Here is a 15,801-nt window from a genome sequence, read left to right on the forward strand (position 1 = left end):
GGTTGGGACTTTTTGATGTAAATATTGAAAAATAAAGGGAGACCGGGAGAGTAAATAAGTAAAGAATTCACATGTCAAATAAAATGTTTGCCAGTGAATGGCTTAAAAACACATTGAAACTGTTTAAGAGACACTGCACCTTTGGGTGCACAGCTCGCAGGCCTCTTATCTGTGGTATGGGTGTAACAAGTGTTGGTGTGGGACTTTCTGCAAAGTCATTAAGTCCTCTGAAATGTCAATGTCATCTTTCCATCCTATTTCGCGTCTCTGGGGGTGAACGCGCTTAACTGCCGTTCACCCTGCTGAACACTAGTGTGGGTGGCAGCATTTGTATGTGAGACCAATGTATTGTCACCCCTTTCCCCACTCACGACACCCTCCCTTCACTCCCTTCACAGTGAACCCTTGTTAACCGCTGACTACTGCTGCACACGGATGACTGGACAGTTGTTCTTGATTGTGAAATCAGTTCTGCAGAAGCCAAGCTTGAGCGACTGAGAAGACGCTGTCCACGAGAGTGACTTTGACTTTTCTTATCTGACACTGAGAACATATGTTTACCAGAGTGACAGGGAGGGATATTATCTCGCACAGAAAAGCAGAAGACGCTGGTTCCTTTTTCAGTAATTGTTGATAGATGGAACAGAAGGTCTCCAGTTGAACTGTCATTTGATCAAAGCAACCCATAGAAACACTTACCTGTCCACTAGCTGTTTTATATTTAAAATGCCTCAAGAAATTAGGCGTCTCTCACAAACTAGGATCTTAAAGGTCCAGTGTGTAAAAATTCACACATTTTCCTATACAGCATTCTCAATGCTGGCCTTGAAGAATGGGTGTTGTTTTTCTTTGTGTATTGAACGTCCTCTTCAAAGCAAATGATGATGCAAGATGGCAATCTCTGTAAAACAAGGCCCTTCCTAAATTTCATATAAAACCAAATAATTAATTTTTTTTAAATCAGTTATACACTCACACAAACATGCCCATAGGTAGTATATTCAATGTCAATAAAAGTTAAAGTAGCTAATAGTTAACCTTGTTTTTTATATTATATACAAACTTTGTTTGTACAGCACTTTCCAAATAAAGTATGATGAATTTGTCTTTTAAAATTAATTAAAAACAATAAAGTACAATATGCTGAAGCAAACCTTCCTGATTTCACAAGGTTAACAAAAAATGTAAATAAAATAAATCCGGAATATTTTCTTCCCTTGGTCATAACCTACATGACCAGAACATTTCTTTTGTTTTTTACCTTATGAGTTATGTTGGCTCACAGCTGAAAACACAGCATCTTCGGCAGAGGTAATAATTGAAGAAATGTACAGAGATTATAATAAAAGCTACACGTTTTCTCTTTCGCAGTGAAAAACCCTCACTTGCTTTGGTTTTAATTATGAACTGCTGGCTGGTGATCATCATCGTCTCGTGTCATCTGTCTCGCCTGTGTCTAAACAAGTCCATGTCCTTAAACTCTTGGACCCGTGGAATCACACTGTGGCCTCTGAATGACACCAGCACTGTGACCATCATTGGTCATCTTAATCAGAGCAGTGTTTCCTGGTGTGTCAGCAGCAGCAGCAGCAGTCTGTGACTTTTACTGTTACTTGTGTTGAACTCACTGATGCTGCATCCCAATTGTGACATAAATGGCCTATGGCCACGTGAAGGGGAATTGGGCTTGTAACCGAAGGGTTGCCAGTTCAAATCCTGGGACGGGTCAAGGACTGGGGTGCCCATTGCTCCCCTGGTGCAGATACGTGCTCAGTTTGTGCGCATGTGTAATAAGGATGGGTTAAATGCAAAGGTCAAATTCACTATCAGTAATTACTGTGTGTGCAAAAATAACTAATTCTAAATATGTGGGGGGAAAAAACAACCACTCTCCTCTCTCTAGTCTAGTAACTCAACATTTATTAACCAGAACAACTGTAAATGACGGACTTACTTTGGCTTCTGATGTTGTGATTTTAAACAAGTTACTCAAAATACTGTAATCTCTCTCTAGATTTCACTATTTATACTTTTCTTACTCACCCGATCATCACTTTCCAGATTAGCCTGATTTCACAACCGGCAATGTTACGACAACAAAAGTGACTGTAAGAGAGTAAGAGAGAGTAAGAGAAAGTGTCAGAGAAACTCACAGGACTCATTATCATTCAGGATTTATTCTGATTTCACTACCATTGATAGTTATTCTTCCCCAGTCTCTGGTGTTGGCTTCCAGTTAATAGTCACATTTTTTAATGTATCCTGAACATACAGTTGAGACAATATGTTCTTGACAGATATGATGTGTGGACAAAAAGTCTACCTTTTTATAATAACTATGGTTATAATAACAATAATCATAATCATAATAATGATAAACTGCTTGAATTTAGAAAATGTTAATATGTGCACACACTATTGTATTACCAATATATTTCCTTTAATCTTATAAGAAACAAATCAATAAATATGGTGTTTGTGTCTCTGCTGCCACCTGTAGGCGGTGTGTGGACGCTGTTCTCCCGTGCAGTAGGGGGCGCTGTCTGCTGTTGACGGGACATATGATTCCGGTAGTGAAGTAAGCAAGTTAAAGCAACGTTGCAGCAGCGTCACTGGCTTCCGCAGTCCGAAGACACATCAAATTTGGGAGGAAAACCCGCTAAAATGGTACGTAAAACATATCGATATTCATTTATTATTGATAATCTGCGTGTGTAGAAATGTGTCTGATGGCAGCTAAGTATTCCTGGCGGTTTAAAGCGCAGATGTTTGCGGATGTTTGCGTTCGTTGCGTTGTGCCGGGCCGGTGAAGTTTCTGCTCCAGCGTGGCGCTTTCATGGCTGACGAAACCTCAGCTGAACTTCTTTACTGCTGGACAAACATGCTTTAAAAACGTTTTAAACGCACTTCCGCTTCTCTGTGTTACACTGACAACACGGAGAATATGATTAAAGATGGGCATGTACTGTTATGCCGCTGTTTGCTTTCATGGCGATTCTGGTAACACCCTTTCTCTTCATTTCTTTTCAGGGTTTCGTCAAAGTGGTAAAGAGCAAAGCCTACTTCAAGAGATATGAAGTGAAATTTAGAAGGAGGAGAGGTGAGTGTCAACTTCCAATGCAAAATGCACTGTTCATCATGAGGTCCCCTCTCAACCATTGTCTTAACATTCTGTTCACAGAGGGGAAAACTGACTTCTTCGCTCGCAAGCGCCTGGTTGTGCAGGACAAGAACAAGTACAACACGCCCAAGTACCGTATGATCGTGAGGTTTTCCAACAGAGACATTTGCTGCCAGGTGAGTGGCTGCAGGACTGTATCACATTTGTGGGATCATCACTTATAGAAGATGACAAGATTTAACCTCTCTGTTTCTGCCTCTGTCCTGTCCAGATCGCCTATGCCAAAATTGAAGGAGACCAGATTGTAAGCGCTGCTTACTCACACGAACTGTCCAAATATGGCATCACCGTGGGCCTCACAAACTACGCTGCGGCCTACTGCACTGGACTGCTGCTGGCACGCAGGGTTAGAAAACACACACACAATGTTGTAGATGTCCGCAGAGACAAATCATTCAGAGTTTAAAGTTATTAAAGTTTGAACATCTGATGGTGAGAATTGTTACAAACAGGACTCCTGCTACATTCTTGGCCTCCACTGTTGGGCGCCAGGAAAAATGTACATATGTCAGTTATCCACATATCCAATCCACATATCAACATATCTGATAAAGTTCTAATATTGTGAGTCCCTAATAGCAGCACAAGATGGCTGCCTCCTTGAAGTAAGAGCCTTGCTTTACATATTAAAAAACACAGAAACATAACGGTTTAATAGTGATTACACTCATATTTAAACATACTTATGGGTAATATATTCAATTTCTGCCTATTAACTTATTGTAGTTATACACTGTCATAGTGACATTTTATGGCCCTACTTCATGGGAGGGACTATAAGAAACAGTTCTCTCGCTTCATCAAAAATGGGGTCGCACCAGACATGGTAAGATATAGATCACGTGATGCTTGTCATTTAAAAAAAAAACCCATCAACCTGTGTCATAGCTGATGCATGGATTTTGCTAAGAAAACATAACCATGTTGTCTTTTTTCTGTGGAAATGAAATATTAACCCTCGCATTGTTACATTTACTTTGTCATAGTGATTCTTTGCTGGGTGTTCTGTCTGCTTCTTGATGATGATACAAAGCAAGCTGAGCAAAATGTAGTTGGTCCTTCATTTGCATTAGCTGATGTTTACTGTCCTTTTCAAGACGGGGCTGAGAGAAGCAAGACAAATCATCATATATATATATATATATATATATATATATATATATATATTAGTGCAGCACAAGATGGCTGCCATGGTAAGAGCCTTGCTTTACATATTAAAAAACACAGAAACATAACGGTTTAATAGTGATAACACACATATTTAAACATACTTATGGGTAATATATTCAATTTCTGCCTATTAACTTATTGTAGTTATACACTATCATAGTGACATTTTATGGCCCTACTTCATGGGAGGGACTTTGAGCCCAATATGTTCAGGAAATGGTGCAAGTGTACATTGACTGGCCAAACTCATAGGACCTAGGACGCACAGGCCAATCTGTGGATCTGCTGTTGTGTAATGTCACATATACATGGTGCTAGTTGGCTGATGTCACGAGCTGGGTGAAGACCTCACTTGTTTGCCTACTGGCTCTGTGAATGCACAGTGCCGCACAGGGTGGGTAGTTCTGTGAATCCCCCTGGGCCCTAGTTTCTATGACCATAGTTTCTATAACTGTGATAACCACTAGAACAGGTGTGTTTTCTAACATTGTCTGTCTGCATTTTCCTTTCTTAGCTGCTTCATAAGTTTGGTATGGACCAGGTGTATGAGGGCCAGGTGGAGGTGACGGGAGACGAGTTCAATGTCGAGAATGTTGATGGTCAGCCAGGCGCCTTCACTTGTTACCTGGATGCAGGTCTGGCTAGAACTACCACAGGCAACAAGGTGTTCGGCGCGTTGAAGGGGGCAGTCGATGGAGGGCTGGCCATTCCTCACAGGTCAGTACGATATGACAACAACACATGTTTTTTTTTTTATGTGAGGACTCAAGGGTATCACAGGAGCAAATGGCAAGTATTGTCCTTACAAGTACATAACTACTCATGGAAGTGTTAACTTTTGAAAAGAAGAAGACATTAGCTTTCTTTATTTTAGTTTTCCTCACGTCTGATCTCCAGGCAGCCAAAGCAATTAGCTCATAATTATTGGTTCTTCTCTGCTTCTTGATGATGATAAAAAGCAAGCTGAGCAAAATGTAGTTGGTCCTTCATTTGCATTAGCTGATGTTTACTGTCCTTTTCAAGACGGGGCTGAGAGAAGCAAGATGAACCAAAGAGAACATTATTTAGTGTATGGCATTGTATTAAAGTTTATAAAATTATTATCACATTCAAGAGTAAAAAGAAATGCTTTTTTGGCAACTGAGAGTTTGTGTAAATACTGGAATACTGTCTGACTCTCGGCTCATGTCTCCAGTTTAAAACGCTTCCCCGGTTACGACACCGAGAGCAAAGAGTTCAACGCAGATCTGCATCGCAGGCACATCATGGGCATGAATGTGGCCGACTACATGTCTTACCTGATTGAGGAGGACGAGGATGCCTATAAGAAACAGTTCTCTCGCTTCATCAAAAATGGGGTCGCACCAGACATGGTAAGATATAGATCACGTGATGCTTGTCATTTAAAAAAAAAAACCATCAACCTGTGTCATAGCTGATGCATGGATTTTGCTAAGAAAACGTAACCATGTTGTCTGTTTTTCTGTGGAAATGAAATATTAACCCTCGCATTGTTAAATTTACTTTGTCATGGTGATTCTTTGCTGGGTGTTCTGTCTGCTTCTTGATGATGATACAAAGCAAGCTGAGCAAAATGTAGTTGGTCCTTCATTTGCATTAGCTGATGTTTACTGTCCTTTTCAAGACGGGGCTGAGAGAAGCAAGACAAATCATATATATATGCAGTGAAACGCTTAGACCTGGAGCATAATCTTTAATATGAAGTCAATATTTCTGTTTTCAGGTAGAAGAAATGTACAAAAAAGCACACGCCGCCATCAGAGCGAATCCTGTACATGAACAGAAACCCAAAAAAGACGTCAAAAAGAAGAGGTGAGTTCCAGGTTTCTGCAACTCAATGGTGTATTTTCACCAACACGAGGCATTCAAACATGTTGCTGTTGTTGTTGGGGACAAAAGTGTCAACGGATAGCATTCGTTAGTCAGTTAAATTTGAAAAAGTGAGTGCCAGAATGTGCAGTACAGCGACTCTAAAACTGAATCAGCTCCCCCTGAAAGTACTCAATGATAATTACTTGGGAGATCCCAAGGCTGAGATGAATGTTTCCCTCCACGGATGTGCTGAATGTTAATGGATCTGTTGTGTCTTTCCGGGCAGGTGGAATCGTGCCAAGTTATCTTTGGCACAGAGGAAGGACCGCGTCGCCCAGAAAAAGGCCAGCTTCTTACGAGCACAAGAACAAGAAGCAGGGGACGGTTAGGGGCTCGTCAGAGTTCCCTGCTGCAAAAACACACACTTCACAGACAAATAAATTTATTTCAAACTCATGCTCGTGTCTGGCTTAGTCCATACTTGATTGAATGTCATGCATGAATAGTTGTGTGTACTTAAGGAGAGCAATAATTGTTTCTATTAATAGTCTTGATTGTCTGGGTGGTGTAGAGTAAAAATTGACAGACGTGGACAGGTTTGACATAACAGTGAAGTGGTGTGTTGCTTTATTGTGCAAAGTCATGCTGGTTTCTAAAGGTTGGTAAACATTTTTACATTTTCATAAGAACAAAACTGCACTGACCACAAGCTGGACATGCTCTACAGGTCACATCTGTTTTGAAAAGCATTGAAAGTGGTACAATGAGTTCATCTGTCAACATGGCTGTGGCTGCAGTATGTGTATGGGACCATGGGGAAAAATCTTTTTTTACAGCATTCAAATGTGTCCATGGGAGGTGATTAAGATCTCCACCTTAATTTGTGGAAAACATTCATTAAATGGTCTCTGGCACTGTGACAGATTGACATCTACATTACATGACCACAAAATGCTCTATTCTGTGAAAAAATACATAGATAACATTCATAAACTAAATACATTAATACTTGATTTGTGTTATTGATGCAGCATAAATGATTCACTTGGGTTATAAGTGAGGAACCTTGTGTAGCACTGACAAACACCAGCACATTGTCCTTTTTTGAAGCTAATGAACAGCGGGTTCTTTAGAGGGTCGCTGTGCCAATCTTATTTGACATAGGGTGAGGGATAGGTGGGGCACACCCTGGACAGTTCGCCAGTCCATCGCAGGGCCACACACATGGAGACAAACAACCATTCACTCTTACCTATGGTCAATTTAGAGGGTCCAATTTACCTAATCCCCATATTGTATGTTTTTGGACTGTGGGAGGAAGCCGGAGAACCCGGAGAAAACCCACGCACACACAGGGAGAACATGCAAACTCCATGCAGAAAGGCCCTTGTTTTAACTGGGGCTCAAACCCAGGTCTTCTTACTGCAAAGGCAAATGTGCTAACCACTACACCAACCGCGGGCCCTTCCAAAAAAAACATTCTGTACTAAATTGTCAAGTAGGGAGGTGATGGTTTTAAATTTTCCCATTAATGCATTGAAGGAGAACTGGTGTGCTTAAGTGTCAGTGTTAACAGAGTGTAGTAAAGTCAAGTATTGGAAAAAATACAATGTACTGCGAGTTTGGTCTCATGGATTTGTTAAAAAAACAACATACTATTACTAATAATAGAAATGTCAACACAACACAGTTAAGGAACATAACTTAATGTAGTGCAATTTCAGTACACTTCACATTGTAGCTTTTGTACAATGATTTTGATGGAATAAATTTTAGATAATGTGGCAAAAACAGCAATTAAATCCCTCAGCTCTTGTGATGAAACAACAGCATTCTGTTTTTTTTCCAGCAGTGCCCCTTTTTTTAGGTGACTGGCGACATGCTATCATTACGTTTATTTTACTTAGACATACTTCATGTTTTCCAGGCACTAATTGCCCGGAAGATCAAGGAGGTAGAGTCTCCATCAGTCAGTTCATCCTTAGGTGTAAAGAGTTAATAAAAATGACGTCATAAATTTGCTACTTTTACATCACAGCATGTGTAATACTCGGCTCCATATGAGAAACCGACTGGACTCATTTCTTCTTGTCACGAGTCCTTGGTGTGCGAGATCTGTTTCCACAGCAGAGCTTTCAGATTATTGAGGATGAGTGAGTGCTCCATGTTCATCTGTCCCGCATTACCTTTGAGAGCCATACAGGCATACAGCTGCCTCTCCAGTTCCTCTCTCATTGATGATGGCGCCCCACGCAGGATGTAGTCCTTCAGTGCACTGCATGCTTTTGCCAAGTTTGGCTGCACGGGCTCCTCCCTGCACCTTTTCTCCGTCACGTCACATGATGTTCTGCAGTCCACCCCATACACGCAGTCAGCGTCCGTCTCGCACTTCAGCACACGCATGGTGCGTTTGAACTCGTCTTCAGACACGACTGCTCGGGTGTTGGTAAGACGGAGCTCGTGGCGGTCAGTGTAACCAAAGTGTGCCGCGGTGAGGTCACAGATGAGGAAGCTGCCGTAGGTGCCGTGGAAGATGTCCTCCACCAGCTCCAGCAAACCCATGGAGATCTTTGCTTTGCGAGGCCAAGAGGGGGTGAACCACTGGTCCATGGTGCGTTGCAAACTGCTTGGCACCCAGGACACCAGTGGCCATGGTAGAGACAAACCATACAGGGGCCCATAGTGGACTCGCTCTGTCATGTACAGGTCCCCGCAGTAGCCGAGGAGCCGAGGAGTGTGTCCACGGTCCTGGAGCAGCAGGCCCAGCAGCACCTCAAAAAACAAAGTGGAAAAAAATGACTATCTGTGATATGTTTCCATACTACAAGAAAAAGTCTGTTATATTTTCTAATTCAAGTTTTCATACCTCATCCATCTGCAAGAGGGCCCACATGGAGCGAGCTTCCGGCAGTGACACCCGTCCATCTCTGTTGCCGTCAGCGACAGACAGGATCTGGCTGACGAGGTTGGCCAGATTAGCCTGCTCCCCAAGTTTAGACTGAGGGGTGGAAAAAGTTAAGCAAGTGATATATTGTTGTTTCAGTCACATCGCAGACCTCAAACCTTAGTTGTACTTTACCTTGAGGTGGTTGAAGACCATCTCTCTAAACTTTTCTACTGATGTGCCTCTTGTGGGCTTGTCAAACACAGAGGTCTCCCTCCGAGGCTCTGGCTCTTCACCCAGCTCATAATGAACAACCTCCCCCAGGTTACAGTGGATGATCCCATCATGGTCTCCCCAGCTGCCTGTGTAAACCTGGTCAACAGTGAATTGCCATGGAAACACTTAACATGCTGAACATTATGAAAAGCCAGATTAATACCTTAATCATTAGTAATGACCAGTGTTTAATATGGAAAAACTTTTATGTCATAGTTGCATCAGGTACTGATACACAGAGTGTCACCATCCCCATCAACCAGCCTGAGACACAGATGCCTGACCAAAATGAAAACATGGCTGCCAGTGCCAGTAGGGACACAGGGGAAAAACCTTCTAACCCCTCAGTCACAAAAACTTATTTAGTTAACACTTTACAACCTGTAAAGTGCAACAAGCTTAATTTTCCAGTCAAAAAAGCTCCATATCAGGCAAGAAAATGTGGCAACCATAGTCTTAAGATATATAATAAAGTTAAACAGGTGTAGATTTTATTGGGTGAGCCTTTTGTTAATTGGCTAAAATCTGTTTTCATTTTATATCCGTATTAAAATCTGTTGCGTCCATGTCTGAGCCAGGTTCCCAGACGAGGTCAGTGGTCACATGTGTCAGTACCTCCTTGTATAACTGCACTTTGGAAAAGTTGAACCATCTCTTTAAACAGAGGGATCGTTGTTGTTGCTACATTACATTTCATAGAAGACAGAGGATTTGTTTTGTACCTGGTTGTTTGGTAGCAGTGACAGACACCTGCTCATGTAGAGAGTGCCTTTGTCACACAGACTGCTGCAGGCAGAGCCATCGATGATTCCCCTCCTGTATTTATCACACTTGAAGAAAGACACAATGCAGTTATCTCTTTGTACGTGCATTTTTCAATTTATCGTGTTTGCAATGTCAGACACTGAACATAAAGCAGGTTTAACACAGAGGGCACAATGAGTCTTATAACTTTCCTAACCCACAAATGACTTACGCATCCACATTGACCTCTGTGGGCCATATGGTCGCAAAATATTTTTATAACACAGCCACTAAATTCCTGAGGTCGACTTGATCATAAAACCAACTGCATTTCAGCTCTTCCTCGTGATCCTGTGTTTAGAGCAACAAGGTCTTACCAAATAAATGACATTACCTTAATAAAGCCAATACTTACAATGGCGTTCTTGCACTCATATCCTCTGCACAGCTCTGTGTAGGCAGAGTACTGCACATAAAGCACCCAGCTCCCCACCAGCACAGTCAGCCACGTAAGGAACAGGTACTTCACACGGACAAACGAGATCCGAGCCTAGAAACACACAAAAAGACAGATCCAAATCAGAAATTTGCTCATATGAAAACATTCTGGCAGAATCATATCTCAGTATTAATCGAGGCATGAAATTGTTAATCTATGTAACCAGATTAAACAATTAACACCATAGAGACACACTGCACTGGAAGTGTCTGGACCCGAGCAAGAATTTTGCATTCCCTAATTAATCCTGATCACATAATCTGTTGCCATGGTGACCGATTATATTGCAGGTTTCCAAAACAAGGTACTGGCTGGATGATTAGTCACAATGTGTGACAACAGCTTATTAGACTGGAAAATGGTTTTGGAGGTGCAGTTGTTGCACAGTGACATGACGTTACATATATGTATACACACATAAATATACGTATTTATGTGTGTGTGTGTGTATATATATATATTTACACACATGTAAATATATATATATATATATATACGTTAAAACAAACTCAACATACAATCTACAGACAAGAAGACACAACAGAATATTTAAAAAAACCCACAAAAAACAAGATATGGTATGCAGCACATCAACATTAGAGCTGGAAAATTGTTATTTAACTCCTGTGCCTGTGTACTGCAACTTTGAATGAAGTTGAACTTTAATTTGAACTGCATGGTGCCAATGAAAACCAGGTTAACCAGTTTAGTTTAGCGAGATAGCATGCTAACATTTGCTAACTGGCCCTGAACACAACGGAGTTAAAGGGTCCTGCGCATATAACATGTTAGAAGGTTTTATTGGCAAAAAATTGAATATACTACCCATATTTTTTGGATAGGTAAATACAAATTTGAAATAAAAGGAGGTTAGTTTTCGTTGCCTTGGAATAAAGCTTCGATAAAGGCCTTGCTTACAGAGCCTGCAATCTTGCACTAATATTTTTCTACAGCAGCCTGAACAGACAAACCAACCTGTTTGAGTGTGTGTTTTACAGCATTATACTACTACACAAACAAAAAAAATTACATAATGTCTAATATGTCAAGGCAAACTACTTCCCCACATGCCTGAGAGGGGGAGGGGTTAGTGGGGTGTGCTCAGTTTGTTACACTCGGCAGAACAGAGATGTCATAGAATTTCAGCCTGAACCAATTACATGGGTTCTGACCAAAACAATCAATATATTGTGGCTAAGAATCAAGCCCTCCATTTGTGTAAAACATCCAGCAAGTTAATACATTTTAATGGGACTGATATGGAGATGAATTAGTTAGTAAAATGGTAATTTCAAGATCAATGGGTGGACCTGTCTCAGGATTCAAACCACCAAACCTCCGGTTACAATCCCAATCGACTTCTACTTGACCACAGGCTGCTCATACAATGAAGTGGCTGAAAAAATTGCTCATAAACCTTTCTGTTTTATAAGCAATGTTGATATGACAGTGTGTATCTGGGTGCATGTTTATGATCGTGTATGGGGGGGGTAGTATATATTAAAGTTGTATATTATACGTGCATTTCTGTGCGTTTTGTGTCAATTCTCTAGAACTACAGATTTACTGCATATTTATGTAAAGATCCTATTGAGGTAACAAATTAACACACACACACTATAAACAAATAAATAAATAAATAAATAAAAAGCAGCAGGACGCCCTCAAATCTTTGGGTTTTTTTTGTATTTCCTTGATGATTTTCTTTTGGAACATGATCAAAATCACAATGAGGTCACTTTCATTGACTTGCTGACAGAAAATATATAAAACATCCCCACTGTGAACTGCAAAACCCCCACTGTGAATTTGAAAGAGGAGCTCACAAACAAAAACCAATACAGGAAAAAACACACACTTTCCCTGCCTCCCATTCCCCTCTGGTGCATTTCACAAAAAAATGCCTCCTGGCAGGAGGAGGCTGTTGGAGCTTTAAGAGTGGTGTTGACTTCAAACTGGAGAAATATCTCCTCCAGAGAGCTGCCATGTTTTCAAATGCTCTGTGTCTGGAAAAGACGAACAAACAGATAGTGGGGCCTCCAGAGAGAGAACGGGAGCTATCAGGGGAGAACAACGTAACTACTACAAACTGCTATCACATCCTCGTATGCATGTATGAAGATGTGCAGCAGCATGTGTCACACACAGTATGGAGTGACAAAAGACAGGCAAGGGACATAAAACATCATGGGTGTGTCTGTGAAGACACATGATCTACTTAAAAAAGTGAAACCCAAGCAACAAAATGGACTAATCCTTTATCTATGGAATCTATTGTGTAGTCATCTCTTCTAGGATTACTTTCAGTTTGCCAAATCATCACTTCGTGTCTCTTCCTGTCTGCAGCCGAGATGTCAATCACCCAGTAAACTGCACTATGAACGGGTCATCAAACCACTGCTTATCGTATGTCGCCATGACACAGAAAGGCTCACATCCCAAATGCAATGGCGATGCCAAAGAAGAAAGAGAAGCCAACGGATAATCAGGGTTAGCCCAGTACAGCAGCTGTATGATACATGTTTGGATAGTGGGCCCACTCCAAGAAAATCCTTGTCTCTAAAACTCAAAACTTTATCTCAATTCCCATGAGATTTCTTTTTTAAAAAAGGTGTTACTTTGCAAAGTTATTTATATAGCTCCCCAGAATTACAACAATACACAAACCTGTGGACTTCAGCATAAACAAGACACCTTGTCCTACAAAAGCTCTGGAGACCCCAGCTCTGCCGACACATTCTAGTGTGCTGCTATAAATCAGTGGACTCTTAAGAAACTTTTCAGATTTGGTACGAAGGGTAAACAAACTAGGGATGTGACGATACAACTTTTTTGTGTCTGATACGGATACGGATACCACAAACTTACTTGAGTATCAACCGATACTGACATTAGTCCGATACACTAATTTTAGGCCATTTATGAACTATGAATCTGTTAACAACACATTTATGCTGAGTCATTTCAAAGACATCATTCTCCAAGTGTGTAACAAATGTTGGTCTCCCAAAAAGAAGAAATAAGGAGCCCAAACATGACTCAGCTAAAATGCTTTTGCTGATTTTTATTTACATTTTTACAGTCTGTGCATAGTGATCCAGTGATTTTGACCAGTATCTGACACATACCGATTCCCACCCCTAAAACAAATGTCACCATAGTTGTTTACATATCCCCACTACGTCCTGTCATCGTCTGACACCATTTTCTGTGTGCCATTCATTGGCTGTTGGCAACATGTTTTTGCAGTTGGGTCGGTAATCATTTCACACTAGGCAATTGCGCCAACTAGCGCTGACTGGTGCAGACTCTGCCCAACGGTGGATTGTGGGTAAAATCAGGCAAAAAAAATCTTGTTGTGTGTCCCCAGCTTTAGTTTTAGCTGTGTTGATTTGTGCTGACCTTTCACATACCCACTATGACAACTGAGACAACACTATTGTACACACAAGAAAAGCATGCATAGCCAACAATATCACATGACTTGTCTATGTGCAGGACCACATCAAGAAAAATGTTGGCTGCAGATAATGAACTGCATAATGAATGTGAGCTGAATAAAGTATCTATCTATCTATCTATCTATCTATCTGAACTACTTTAACAAGCAGAGGATGAAAGACCCGAGTTGTGACATTCCTAAGATCCTGTTGACTTAACAGGCTGTCACAATACCCAGACCCAGTACTAACTGACTACAGATATTGTATTTCAATAATATGTTTACTCTACTGCTCTGTCAAGGAAATACAACCCTGTGTTCTCTTCCTCTTGCATAAGCTCCTGACTGTACTCTAACAACTGGCCACAAATCGGAGAGCTCCACCACTTTCATCCAATCCAAAAATGTGTGTCATGCTTCTCGTGATCAAAGTAATTGTGATTCATATTACTGCTATAACTGTTGAAAGGTGCTTTGTTACTAAATAGTTTAATGTTGCAAAGGATGTTTTGTAAAATGTAGTGTTATAAAGGAATATTACAAAGAACATGTTGAGTGAACAAAACAATGCAGGCTCCCTCTTGGGGCACTTCAACATAAATGACTAGGACTGTATGTTGGCTTTTTCACTCATGTGAAATAACACATTTTTCCCAGATTTGGATGGTTGAAATTCACAACAGTCGACTTCATGCCAGTGTTTTTATTGCAATGCACGATATGATCGTATACTCTCCCCGCCTCAATGAAATGTGAGCATTTATCCACAGTGTTTTAGGCCTAAACTCTGATCATCTAATACTTGTGCATCCACTGTCCAGCTAATCTTTTATCAGCTCTTACATTCCTCAGGTATTCTGAAAGAGAGTTGTCATTTTTACAGCAGCTGTCAGTGTGACGTGACACCACAAAGACATCAGCACTCACAAGTCACTTCAAACACAACCCGCCGTGCACTTATCTTTACACAGCAACAATCGACTATGGTGATTTTACCTGGAAATAGAAGGACTTTTTCACCCAGGCCCGTGGAAACAGACCCTTCGCCATCACAAAAATAGATCATCTCAGTGCGTGGACCGGGCTGTGGAAGATCATTCAAAATGCATGCGAGGAGAAAGCGTCTTCCACATGAAGTCAAATCCACTCGCACACGTCACACGAGCCGGGATTGTGGCTTCGTCTTTAACTGCGTGGATCATCTCTCAGATGTGCCACTCTGCATGTCTGCGCATTTGCTGCTTCCAGCAGCTGCTGACTGTAAAGCAAAGCAAAATACCTCACGCTGAGGGGGGAAAAAAAAAACCCGTCGGTTCAGGGCGCAGGCGCAGCGTGTTCCTGTGGCAAAACAACGCTTCAAAGTTCTCAGGTTGTCCGTCAAACCGGCGACAGCTTGTGTGAAGACCGCGGGAGTGAAAGCAGCGACGTTACCGTCACTGCTAGACTCTGAACTATGCTCTGAACCAAACCTGTGACCGGTGCAAGCTGACGAGCGTGAGGACAACACACTCCTGGGTTTTTCTTTTCAAAATAAAAGCATGGTTACCCCAGCGCCAAGCTTAACTTCCGGTCAACTCAAAAAACTCTGCAGTCAATAAAACACAACTTCACTTCAGCTCTATAAATATATGTTTCATCTGAAAATAAAGTAAAGAACCCAGATTACGACTCAACTCACTTCTCAGTTTTCCAAGCACGTCAGGTAACTACAGTGTCCTTAACATTCCACATAGTCATCATTCTTCTTCACATTCTTCTTCTTTGTTTGTGTT

General features: G+C 41.2%; 2 protein-coding genes across 2 annotated transcripts; one reads left to right on the plus strand and one right to left on the minus strand.

The window, feature by feature from the left end:
* The first annotated feature begins 2,510 nt into the window (after nt 1–2,510).
* On the plus strand, nt 2,511–6,640 carry rpl5a (ribosomal protein L5a). The gene is made up of 8 exons (XM_058636421.1): nt 2,511–2,667; nt 3,031–3,100; nt 3,182–3,297; nt 3,393–3,527; nt 4,866–5,068; nt 5,547–5,724; nt 6,096–6,184; nt 6,471–6,640. Exons 1-8 carry the CDS (start codon nt 2,665–2,667, stop codon nt 6,571–6,573), a joined length of 897 nt encoding a protein of 298 aa, XP_058492404.1. The 5' UTR covers nt 2,511–2,664; the 3' UTR covers nt 6,574–6,640.
* A 141-nt stretch (nt 6,641–6,781) lies between these two features.
* Nucleotides 6,782–15,180, minus strand: dipk1aa (divergent protein kinase domain 1Aa). Its single transcript, XM_058636412.1, has 6 exons — nt 15,026–15,180; nt 10,504–10,638; nt 10,067–10,174; nt 9,264–9,440; nt 9,051–9,182; nt 6,782–8,956 (listed from the first exon to the last, which is right to left on the minus strand). The coding sequence occupies exons 1-6, from the start codon at nt 15,077–15,079 to the stop codon at nt 8,276–8,278; spliced, it is 1,287 nt and encodes a 428-aa protein (XP_058492395.1). The 5' UTR covers nt 15,080–15,180; the 3' UTR covers nt 6,782–8,275.
* Between the last annotated feature and the right edge of the window lie 621 nt (nt 15,181–15,801).

Source organism: Solea solea, chromosome 1, assembly GCF_958295425.1.
Source record: "Solea solea chromosome 1, fSolSol10.1, whole genome shotgun sequence".
NCBI lineage: Eukaryota > Metazoa > Chordata > Actinopteri > Pleuronectiformes > Soleidae > Solea > Solea solea.